Below are 11,874 nucleotides of genomic sequence, written 5' to 3'. Positions count from 1 at the left end.
CGACGTCAGACAAAGCTCCGGCGATTGGTGGACTTGAACGTTGATCAAGCGGCTGAATGCAGCCATTGGGTAGAAGACAGATCAATCAGATGACGCAACGAGCTGACAAACGTGCACGCCCATTCCCCCGTTTCGCTCACAGCCGTAAGTTTCAGTCTTGCCAATCAAGCTGTTTCTGCTGTTCATTTAAGATCTACCACGGTAACGTTCATTTGCGTCTTACTATTGACTTGTAGCGACATGATGTTTGTCATGATTAGAAAGTACTCTTGAATTTTCACGCGCTCAAGTATTTTAATTAATGCAAAGAAAGCCAAGCTAGCATAAACGCTGCTAAACAAGTTGGACAGTCAACTTTGGCGCCTTGGCTGTTCTCCAGTCAACACGACAGGGAGGACCAGTTCATTTAATTGCTGTAGGAAAGAAATGCTAATCTCACAAGCTTGTCCTCATGTTGCCCAGATAACCTTCATAAGCAAGAAATAATTTTCTTCGCTGTGTGCAAATGCCTGCTTTTGAGTAGTTTTTAGAAATCCCAATGACAACTCAATAAATTTCTTTTTTTTTTCCTCCAGCTGTTCAAAGATACACGTTAGCAGCTCATCCAGACTGATAGGACCACAAAAGGACAGCCGAGAATAGTACTCCAGACTCTTGCATTGCAGCAGTTTGTTATTTGCTAAGTTAGTGACAATTATTTATTATTATTAAGATTCATTAGATACAGGTAGAGAGTGACAGTCTCAAACCCACAGGGGGTGCTGCGTGCTCTGCCTTGAGCTAAATGAAAAGGACCACCAGAACCAGTAGAGGTAAGGTTTACAGACAGGTGAAAATATCTCTTCAAGTGAAACTTCACAATTTGACATCTAAACAAAGAGTCAGTAAAATAAGTATATTTTACTGACCAAATCACACAGTGGCAAATACAAACTGTATTGTATATGTGTATATAACACAAATCAGATCATTGCTACAAAAATTGGGTATGCAAAGGTAATGTGGTGTAGTTACTCTGGTCATTAAACAATATTTAACTGAATAATTGATCCTTAGATAGCAGCAACTGCACAAAAATCAACTACTGACGGCTGGAGTTGTGCACACCTTACATGGTAGCTAGCCGTGGAGGAGAAAATAGCTGAAAATAACTCAGGGTTAGTAGCAGAGGTAGAGGATGGCTCCTGAGATCCATGGAGTGGTGTGTGCCACCCAGGCCTGGCTGCAGTCCTCCTGGCATGTCCAGGTGCCCTTTGCCTGGCTGGAGGCCTGTGTGCAGTGGCTGCAGGAGGAGGGTGGAGGAGCAGGCCGTCTGACACAGCAGCACATCAACCAGCAGGTAAGAATCAGCAGCCACAAAGTCTGACCTTGTCTGCCTCCACAGTTCAACGCAAAACGATGACTGAGGATGGATGCTTAACCCATGTTGAATTGATGGGCATCCTCTGACAGTGCAGTGGCACAGACAAAATATAACAGGGTTGGGAATGTGGTTTTGTGTACCATTGATGCTTCATGCATGAGGGAGAAAATATACTACCCTATTTTAGCATCTACTTCACTTTTGAATTTGAAAGGAGAACCAGCTGTCAATCGCTTCCTTTGTCAGTTTGACCCATAAAAAGACTTTCAGAGGCTCTAGTGTTCCTTTCATTGTACTTAAGGAAATCCAGTGTTCTTGCATATGAAAGTGTCGCAGAAAATACACACTAACAAAAATAGAACATGATTTGAGTAGCTATTTTGTTCAGGTTAGCAAAAGGTTTGGGCGATGGGACAGATGTATTGTCAGTTGAAGATTGGATGTCATCACCATATGGCCATCCAGCTCCTAACCACATTTCAGTTTTTGTGTCCAACCAGAACCATTTCTGAACAGGGACATGACATCACTGTCCAGACAATGTTTGCTGGGAAGCAACTTTGACCATTTCTATCAGACACACTAGCCCCAGTGTGTCAGAAACAGCTGACCCACTGGGTTTTCATGTACAACAGTGTCCAGGGTTTGCTGAGAATGGTGGAAAGAAAAAAATGCCCGTCAGCTGAGTGTGGCTATCAGCATTTTCACCTGAGGGTGAAAATGTTTTGTTAATGAGAGAGAGATAACAGAAAAATGGCAATACACATTCAGTGCAACAAGGGCAGGTTACAAATATGTAAATAGCAGCTCAGTGCATTAGTGGTGTACAGAAGGAGATCTCAGAATGCAGAACTCAACAAATCTTGAAGATGGGCAATAGCAGTAGAAAACCATGCTGTGTTACAGTAATGTTAATGAGTAAAGACTGAAAGAACACTGCCTGGTCTGACGAATCCTAGTTTCTGATGCAACATGCTGATGGCAGTATCAGAAGCTGGTGTTTACAACTTGATTTCACGCATCTTTCCTGCCCAGCGTAAATAGCACTGGCTGCTGGTGGTGGTGTCATGGTGTGAGAAATGTTTTCTACCACTAGATCACCATTTGAAGTGTACCTAAACATGTTGCTGAACAGGTTTGTCCCCCATGGCCACAGTCGGTCTTATCAAATGGACACTGAAGATGATATCACATCGTGTCACAAGGTGAAAATCATCCCATGATGTCCCCAAGAAAATGACAGTGGCTTTAGTTTATTCATGGCTTGCGCAGATCTCAGTACAATACAACACCTTTGGAATTAGCTGAAATAGGATGTGTCTTGCATCAATGTGCTGCCAGAATAACTACAGGAACTGCATGATGCTATAGAACCCAATGCAGCCTCTTCAGCACCCGGTTGAATGCATTCCTTGAAGTATTCAGGCTGTTGTGAACACAACAGGCTATTCTGAAATGGGGAGAGGCATCTGATAGGTGTACTGCATTGGTATGTCTAATACTGTGGCTACTGGAGATCTCTTAAATGTACTTTTTTATGTTATTATGTAATTACAATACCATATCATGGGCTATTACAGTGTAGTCAACTGATAGTTCATACTCAGAGAGACTTGAACTGTGTTTGACCATAGAAAAACTTGGTATAGTGAATGTCAGAGGTGCAGGCAGCCTGAGACTCATCCACTTAAATGGCATTGTGTGACAGATTTGAAACCCAGCCCATCATCATTTTAGGTGCTAGACCAGTGGCTGTTGACAGACCTGAGGGACCTGGACCATGCTGTTCTCCCTGAAGGGCTCTCCCAGGCCCATAAGACGGAGCTCAGCGGCACCTTCTGTGTCCAGGTGAAGATTTAATCATATCATACTGTACCATAGCATGTATGTATTTGTCATTAATGTATTGTGATGAATCCTAAAATATACTGTAACTTAGACACTGCCTAAATCTGTGAATCAGTTAATGCCACCTGAATACTTGTATAATATTTGATTGGTTGTTGTATGCCACAGTGTGTTATTGACTGTGTATCACAGCTCAGGGAATAGAAGACCTTTTGCTCTCCCTGTTTCATTAGTGTTTTCCATGGTGGTGTCTATGTTCTCTTATGTATTACAGATTATTATAATCCAGCTAATAATGAAACCTAACGAGATGAAATCCATGGACTGAGAGAAAATTACAAAAGCAGCTGGAGAGGCTTAGGTGGCAAAGATGTAAATGGGAAGGGTTTTGTGCAGGGATGAAAGAATGGATGACTTCTCTCTGACTTCTCCAAAGCGACATCATACAATCTTTTTTTGTACCAAAAATAGAATTATTGGAAGCAATTCAGGTGTGGCTATTCAAAGAAAGGACATATTATTCTAAAAACTCACAGGCTTCCAGGTCATGGCCCGAAAATTGGACCACCCAAAGGCAGGAATAGGTTTACTCGTATGGTAGTAGGAGTCAAATATACTATGAGCAGAACCATAAGATGTGTGCATGTACAAACACATGCCACTTCTATGAAACTGGTAGCAAATGATTCTGGTGTAATTCACCTTGTAAAACAACTGTAGCTATATATCCAGTATTGATAGATTACCAAAAGCGTTTAACAACTTAAGCACAGTAGTGTGTCAGAATTCAATATGCAGGTACAAGGCAATGAATCAAAGGTTTTGCCCGCTCTGTTTTAGGTTGACTCATTACTGGACATCAGCCAGCCAGCCTATGGTCAGCTGCAGAAATGGAGGGGCACAGACTGTACCAATGAGGAGGTGTCTGCTGTCACACAGACCACCCAGAGGCCCTGGGAGGCCAAGCCAAATCGCATGCTGCTGCTACAGGTCAGAGGCATTAATAAAATCAGGCAGGTTAGGAAAGAAATCCCATATCCCTATTATGCTCCTGAGCATTTAGTAGTTCCATTAAACTAGACAGTGTTAATTTTCAAAGACCCAATCAAATTATGAGTAGTTATCAATGATCACTGTTTTGTGAACCAGTGTGCCTTAATTCAGGTGAGCCATGTGAAAATGCGCTGTGATGTTTTTTTTTTTTTTTTTTTTTTTTTTTTGACATTCTCCAGAGATGTCCCTGCCCATTTATTCTCTCACAACAGATGTAACACAATGGACTAGTTGCTAAGTCATGCATCAAGCCTTATGCTAGACTAAAGTTTGGTACAGGTGTTTCTCTAGGGATCACCTTAGTGGGAAAAACTTGCAGAAACCGCACTGTATTATTACACCTAAAATAATAGTATTTTACTCGACAGTTATAAGTCACAATTATTCATCTTGATGATCTGAGGAATTTGATCTGTGGCATTTTTCTATGACACTTTTGGCATCATGTATTAACATATTGGTTACTGTCATTATAGTGGACATTATAAATGGAAAAAATCCAGTATTGCTAGTATTCCAAAAACTATGATCTTCAATTATACACAAATAATTGTCCAGCCCTAGTGTAGGACTGTGTTTGGTTGGGAAGAAATGACATGGAGCTCTGTCCTGCCCAGCCGAATCAGAGCTGTCAAGTGCAATTAGTGAGGCCATGCAGTATAAGAGTGAGCCAACTGCTGGGATATAAGGCACAGACTACATAATTTTCACCACGGGTATTGCACTTGTTCTCTGCCCTGCATGGTTACTCAAGCATATGGCTGGTGTTGATTGGAAATGTTTCAACTCCGATTTTTTTTCCCTCCTGTCACCGTGCCTTTTTTGAGTTAGTTCCATAATTCTAAGACCCACGAGATGGAAAGATGCCTGGCAGTTCTAAAATGCATTGGTGTCAGTGGGAAAATCTTTGCAGTTTTTCTGAATTCCTGAAAACTTTCTCTGTAACATGTAAATGCACATATTTGTAATTTTTGCTCTTTTTAAGTGCAAGCTTGTTCTGTATTCTTGTCAAATAAACTGTCTTGATATACAGGTGACAGATGGAGTCCAGAGCTTGGAAGCCATGGAGTATCAGCCGATCCCTGCACTCAGCACAGCTCTCAGGTTAATGAGTAGCCTGTGTCAAACTTAACTCCATTGTTCCTTATTTTTGCTGTACCCTGTTCTCTGAGGGGAACCCTGAAATTTTGAATTTTAGTCATTAATTCACCTTGAAGGTAGCTATGCCTCTTTGTAAAAGGACTATGGTAGAATGTTACTTCGACCCTTATAAATGTTCCACAATATTTATGTTTTGGGACAGAATATCATGTTAATGTTATTTTTATTGAATCAAAATAATAGTCAAATGTATCACTGCTATTTCATTAGCATTTTTTTCCATGAATGGAGAAAGAACCAGTCTGACCTTCTGACAGTGAAGTATTTTCAAAATGTACAGCATGTTTCATAGCTCCCATATCCCTCTCTCCCCAGGCCTGGTGTGAAGCTGCAGTTGCAGGGGCAGATAGTTTGCAGACTGGGGATGTTGTTGCTGGGTCCAGCCAACGTCAAAGTCCTGGGTGGTGAGGTAGAAGACTTGGTAAACAGAAACAGCCAGGTAAGCTGTTTGTTTCATTAGGTTGTTGATTTTGCATTGCGGTGCTTGTTTCAATTGCAGAAACCAAAGCAAACCTAAAACAATCCATACTTGTGTGATGTGCTTCTGTAAGGTCAGTTATAATTGCACAGATGTTGCTTGTACCTGATCACTTCATGATTCCATTTTTTGTTTTTTTGTGTATAGCACAGCGGGGAACATACATCTCAGCCTTGGTTATAGTGAATGCAATACAATAATTTATACAATAGAAAATGTAATTTGTGTACTGTTCTAACCAGGGAAAGGTGTTGTGTAGAACTCTGGGACTTCCTGAAGAGGAACAGCAGGACGGGGAGGAGGGCCCGCCAGCATTACCCGAAGGTATATCCATGAGGGCTGGATATCTAGTGCTGTGTAAAATGAGGGCAGGTTGAAACTCGAGGATTAGGGTATTGCATCCTTCACCTCACGCAGATGGCCCTTGAAAATCCTGAAAAATTTGTTGAAAAGGCTTTGGAAAATTGATAATTACCTTTTTTAAGTATGTTTTGTTTTTATGTATGAAAGGACATTACTCAGATTCGGCAATGTGCCTCAGCTCTCTGGACTTCTCTCCATTCTAGCATCATTAGTTTGCATCCTGTGGAGGTAACATGATGTGAACGTCCTGTGCTGCGTGAAACTTGCACATCATCATATGAATAAACAAAAGAAGTTTACCGATCCGTTCACAGGAAATAATTATTGTAGCTCATGGATCAGTCTTGGGATTCAGGAGAATGAATTTGGTTTCATCTGGTTGAGCACACTCCTCTCCAGTGAAACTCTCACAAATTCATAAAACATGGCTGATGTGCGTATCGATCATATTGCTTGGCTGGAACTACTCATTGTATAATTGAACCTATTTTTGTTTCCTGTTCAGGTAACCAGGAAGCAGAGAACTTGGAGGTAGATGATGAAGAGTTGCTGGCCAGTCTGGAGGCCCAGGAGGAGGTGGAAAGGGGTCGGTGGGGCGCTCATTTGGAGAGCGGCTATGGGACATTCAGTGAGGCCTCCACTCATTCCTCCAGAGGCTCCTCTGTCAGGAGCCATGCCTCCACTGCTTCATCCAGGTGGGTGGTTGATAATGAGATATCTTGACATTTTGACTCTGAAACTCACCAGTCTCCATTCTTGGACAAATATACTTAAAGGAATACTTTGACATTTACAATTTTACTTAAGTGTTTTTCTTCAGCAAAGAAATCTCTCCATTTTTTTCTCCAGTTACCTTAGAAACAGGCTTTTAGTAGTTTCAGGACTCCTCAGTGAACACACACAGACCATGGACAAACTTGTTATTATGATTTTTCAAAGAAACTTAATTTTTATGATTGTTTTTGCCGTCTGTAGTCTAGATGTGTGCTTGTGTGTTTTTTCAAGCCTTCCTTACTGGGGTGAGACATCTTATTTTACTCCAGGATTAATAAACCCACATTTTTTCACCACTGTTCACCAGTGAGCTCATTCACTCTCAGCCGGTGACAACCCATGGTTTTAATGAGAGCTGCCAACAATGCGAGCGAGATCTTTTTTGATTAACACCACTAGGGGTATCTCTGCATTGTTCAGAGAAAAATAATGGATTAAACTCAAAATTTCAACCTTTTCCTTTAGACCTTGGCCAAATTACTACTTTGAAATGGATACCAGTTACTTTTCAAAGGTTCATTTTGACTTGCTAATTTGACTAAAGCAGTGCTCAGTTATTAAAGATGTTCCTTAATTAGTAAGTTGATGGTTTATATCCATTTTGTGGTTGTATTTTTTTTTTCTTTTTGCAGAATGGGAACAGGAAACAAATAGATTTCTTCAGCTTTGAATCATGTTATTCCTAGACAGCAGTACAGTTCTGTCTGTACTAGTCAACATTGACGAATTTCTAGTCAGAAATTGGGAGAAAATCATAATTTTCTCTGATCTGTAATGTCAGAGCTCCCTAGAGAGAATGAATTAGGGAAACATCCAAACGGTGATTGTGCATGTGGTAGTGATGATATTATGAAGAACCTTTACAATTTTAAGACAAGTTTGCAATTCACAAAACATATTTCTTAAAAATAAGTGTATGCTCAAAACAGGTTTTCTCCAGTTCACTGTAAATAGGGAATTTTCAGGCTGCTATTCAAGAAAGGAATTAACAGTTATGAGCGATATGAAAGAGTGATCGGAAACATTTAGATTTTGACTTTTTTTCATAAATTTGCTAATATAGGTCATAAGAAAGCCCTTAGAAGCTATTTAATACTCATAAATTTTAAGCAGCAAAGAAATCTCTTTATACTTACCTGTGATGTTTTGTGGAAAAAAAGTATTGGGTAGATTTATTACACCACCAGCTAAAGGACAGTAGACAAACTTATAAAACTATTAACTAGATGATTCTATGAAATGTTGTAATAACAACCATATTACTACTAAAAAGTTACCTCTGCACTCGATCATAAACATAAGATGTACCTGTATACTCACATGAAATGCTGATTTGTTTAAGAAAAAGTTTATTTTTCCAAAAAGTCTTGAATTTCATCAAAATATGTCTTAACCTGTAGATGCCCTGTTTTAGTGTTATTGGATGGTGTCTTTCAGAAGTGAAGCCTCCACACCCTCTTACAGAAGTGCCTCAGTGCAGCGTCATCGCCGGCTAGAAGACTCTGACCTAGTCGCCCCTGTATCTTCCACCTGCTCGACTCCTCCAGATGTCACAGATTACAACATGGCAGATGAAGATTTTCCCGATGAAGACTTTGATGACCTCCCCCTGGATGAGTTGGACAGTATAATTTTTCATGAAAACACAAACATCACCCCTCAGTCTGACAGCAGTCACAGAAGCAGACCACAGACTGATAACAGAACAGCAGCAAATCCCAGCAGCTTTGACAGAGCCACAAAACCACAGACTGATCGGTGTGACAGAGAACCACGCCAGCAGACTTTGAATGACTCTGGGTCACGGCTTGGCTCTGACAACTCCAGATTTGCTAGGCCAGACAAACACAAAGGGCAGTTGGCGGCAGTGACCTCCAATCCCTATTTGCCCTCAGCTTCATCCTCGTCCCATGATGGTGGCCAATTCCTAACTGATGATGAGACAGTTTTCCTGGATGAAGACATGGATTCCTGCTTTATCACAGAGATAGAAACTGGGCAAGCCGGACTTGAGAGCACACACAGTACAACTCAAGAAATGGCTCAAGTCTCAGGGTCTGGACGGCAAGAAAGATTTGAGAACGTGAATGAGAGACCTCAAGGGCTTTGTCAGTCCAGATTAGGCATAGACAGAGCTGCCATTAAAACAGAATCAGCAGATTCCAAATATAGACTTAGCAGCCAGTCGCCAAAAGGAATTACAGATATAATTTCCATGAAGACGACACCTACGTTTGCAAGCGCACACAGCACAACTCAGGGGCGCAGTTACACCTCAAGTGCCATAAATGTGGATGGAGTATCTGTTGGAAAAGATCCACAGTGTGACAGCAGCACTGTCCCTGCTCTCACCTTGACCTCCCTGCCATTTACTTACCTGCGTCTCCTTCAAGAGCGCATCTCTAAACAACACCTACACACTGCTGAGATCCGTGTCAAAGCCTTTATTGTCACCCTCCTGGGGAAGCTGACCAGCAGCAACGGTGTTTGGCGGGTCTGTGCCACTATATCGGACGGAAGTGGTTATTTGGATGTGGAGCTGTCAGATGAGGTTTTGACAGGTCTGCTGGGATTCTCTGTGGCAGAGAAGGCAGTTCTGAAACGTGACCCGGCTCGGAGAGGTGAGTTAGACACTGGGATGAAGAGGTGTCAGGAAGCGCTGGTGGATATGTGCTGTGTGATGGCCATTGTGGTTGAACCACAAGGGAGGAGAGCTGTGGTGACCAAGGCAGAGCCAGTCACAGAGAAAGTGCTGCAGGCACTGGAGCAGAGGGTGAGAGACAGGAGAAAATGAAGATAGAATAGAGGTTAAGGGGGAGAGAGTTTAAAGGAAGGGTGACAACAAAACAAGAGGCACTGGAAAAGACAATTATCCATCCTTAGCATGGGTGAAGGTTGCACATCAGAAGCACCTTGCAAGTTTTCCCATGTACAGTGAGTTATTTTCAGTTTATTGACCACTGACCTTAGTCAGCAAATGAAAACTGTAAAAATGAGATTTGTGATCAACCTGCCGTTCTGCCCGGTTTTGGAGAGCAGAATGTGTTAACTGGATGTCTGATGATCACTAAACCGTGTGTTGCAATGCACCCCATCTGCTATATGTGAAGCATGAGACATTCTGTCATTTGTTAGTAAAGGACTTCATTCACTTAACTGAGCTTTCTATTTATAATGCACTACAACCAGTCCCAGCAAAGTAAACAAATGGAAATTTTTTAAATATTTTAAACACTTTTTGGACCGGTTGTCATGTCAGCCCGAAGGACTCAGATTGGAGTTTCATAATTACATAGAGAGGTTAAACATTTTGAACTATGTGAAGGAAAGAGGGAAGGGGAAGGGGAAAAGAAAGGAGCCCGAGATGTGAAAAGAGATAGAGTGAGAGAGGGGAAAAAAAACCTCATCCTCTTATTGTTGTAATGAATTGCCCGCCTTCGCATTCATTCAATACACCCTTTGCTTCTGACTGAAAAATGATTGAATCTCCAAGGGCAGTGTGGGTCTTTAATAAACTTCCACAGAAGAGAATGAGAGGAAAGGATGGTAAAGGAGAGGCCATGGGCTTTGATTATTTCTGTTTATTATAAAGCTCATCTATGTGTATGTGTATGTTTGTCTATTTATATTTCATGGATTTCCCATCAAAGTGAATTGTTAGAAAGGTTTTATGATTTCATTCTTTGCTTAATAAAACTTACTGAAAATAAATTTCTACAACTAATTTTGCATTTTCTGTTTGTCCTCATGTGATTATTGCCATTCTCTGAACAATCATGAAGGAGTCCCACTTTTAATTCATATTATTTACATCATGCACATCAACTCTGCAAACTAATTTGAATTGGATATCCATATTGTACATCCGAAAGTCTTAGTCTTACTTAAGTACAGAGACAAAGTCATTACAGTCTGATAATAATGAGCAGAAAGGACTAATAGAGATGCCTTAGGGAACATATGTTTATATGTGGGTGGTTGATGTTTAAGCCTGAACAAAAGCTGTTTTTTTTTCTTTGTTTTTTTTTTTTTTTTAAACTTCAAATATTAGGCATGAAAATGATTGAGTTGTATTGTACTGACTCTTAGATTTCCTAAAATATATATGGTCTTTTAGATTTTGTATTGGAATTAGAATTTATTCACGACTCTTGCTGATATTGTTTTCCATGTATGCAACTGAGAGTTTTAGGAATCATCACTAACAAAGCCTTTTTATTGTCACAATTTTGAATGTCACACCAAATGACATTGAGTCACACCAGTTTGTCCATGCAAAAGCACGGATTTTTCAGTTCAAGAAAAATCACCCAAAAATGTGGAACACTGTCGCTAAAAATGTACAGCATACATTCATTTATAACAAATTAAAATTCTCAGTTTTCATTCAAATTGATTTCATTTATTACTCATGTAAATGAGTAAATGTGTTAAAAAGCAACTCAGTCTTTCTTGTTATGTCAGCTGAAGATTTTGTGTCTGTGTGATGAGCTGCAACACCCCCCCCCAACTCTCCCTCTCTCTCTCTCTCTACCTTTCTTCTTGTCACTGTTGTCTTTTCTACCCAGTCTCTCCTCCCCCATCCCTACTCTCTCCTCCTTCTCTCCTCTCCTGTCCTCCTCACCTATTTTCTCATCTTCATCTTCATAAATAAGACAATTTGATTGAGATGGTAGAAACTACAAGCTGACTTGTTTGGCCATAGAAAGGCATTTTTTTCTCCACATTGTTTCACTGAGTTCACCTGCAGTTGCTCCCCACCATATATCCCTATGATCTGTCCCACAGACGGTTTGTCATCATATTTAACAAAAACAAACTGTCCTTCGATGTA

The 11,874-nt window shown here is 40.7% G+C and overlaps 1 protein-coding gene across 2 annotated transcripts; it reads left to right on the top strand.

Moving 5' to 3' along the window:
- The first annotated feature begins 79 nt into the window (after window positions 1-79).
- rmi1 (RMI1, RecQ mediated genome instability 1, homolog (S. cerevisiae)) lies at window positions 80-10,779 on the top strand. 2 transcript variants are annotated; one of them, XM_030060786.1, is made up of 10 exons: window positions 128-201; window positions 576-812; window positions 1,057-1,339; window positions 3,101-3,211; window positions 4,052-4,201; window positions 5,298-5,368; window positions 5,741-5,864; window positions 6,146-6,227; window positions 6,772-6,961; window positions 8,478-10,779. In XM_030060786.1, exons 3-10 carry the CDS (start codon window positions 1,178-1,180, stop codon window positions 9,832-9,834), a joined length of 2,247 nt encoding a protein of 748 aa, XP_029916646.1. In that variant the 5' UTR covers window positions 128-201; window positions 576-812; window positions 1,057-1,177; the 3' UTR covers window positions 9,835-10,779. The 2 variants fall into 2 exon arrangements, with proteins under 2 accessions (XP_029916645.1, XP_029916646.1); XM_030060785.1 differs by having other exon boundaries at window positions 80-144; window positions 576-1,339.
- Window positions 10,780-11,874: the final 1,095 nt, after the last annotated feature.

Source organism: Myripristis murdjan, chromosome 9 (assembly GCF_902150065.1).
Source record: "Myripristis murdjan chromosome 9, fMyrMur1.1, whole genome shotgun sequence".
NCBI classification, from domain to species: Eukaryota; Metazoa; Chordata; class Actinopteri; order Holocentriformes; family Holocentridae; genus Myripristis; species Myripristis murdjan.
Note: the sequence above shows the minus strand (reverse complement) of the source record. Positions and strands in the feature narration are given on the sequence as shown.

What these genes read in the sequence shown, in the direction of transcription:
- rmi1 (XM_030060785.1), top strand. Translation starts at nt 1,178, where the DNA reads ATGGCTCCTGAGATCCATGGAGTGGTGTGTGCCACCCAGGCCTGGCTG. An exon ending in AGCAGCACATCAACCAGCAG is followed by an intron (nt 1,340 to 3,100) that starts GTAAGAATCAGC and finishes TCATCATTTTAG; the next exon opens with GTGCTAGACCAGTGGCTGTT. An exon ending in ATCGCATGCTGCTGCTACAG is followed by an intron (nt 4,202 to 5,297) that starts GTCAGAGGCATT and finishes CTTGATATACAG; the next exon opens with GTGACAGATGGAGTCCAGAG.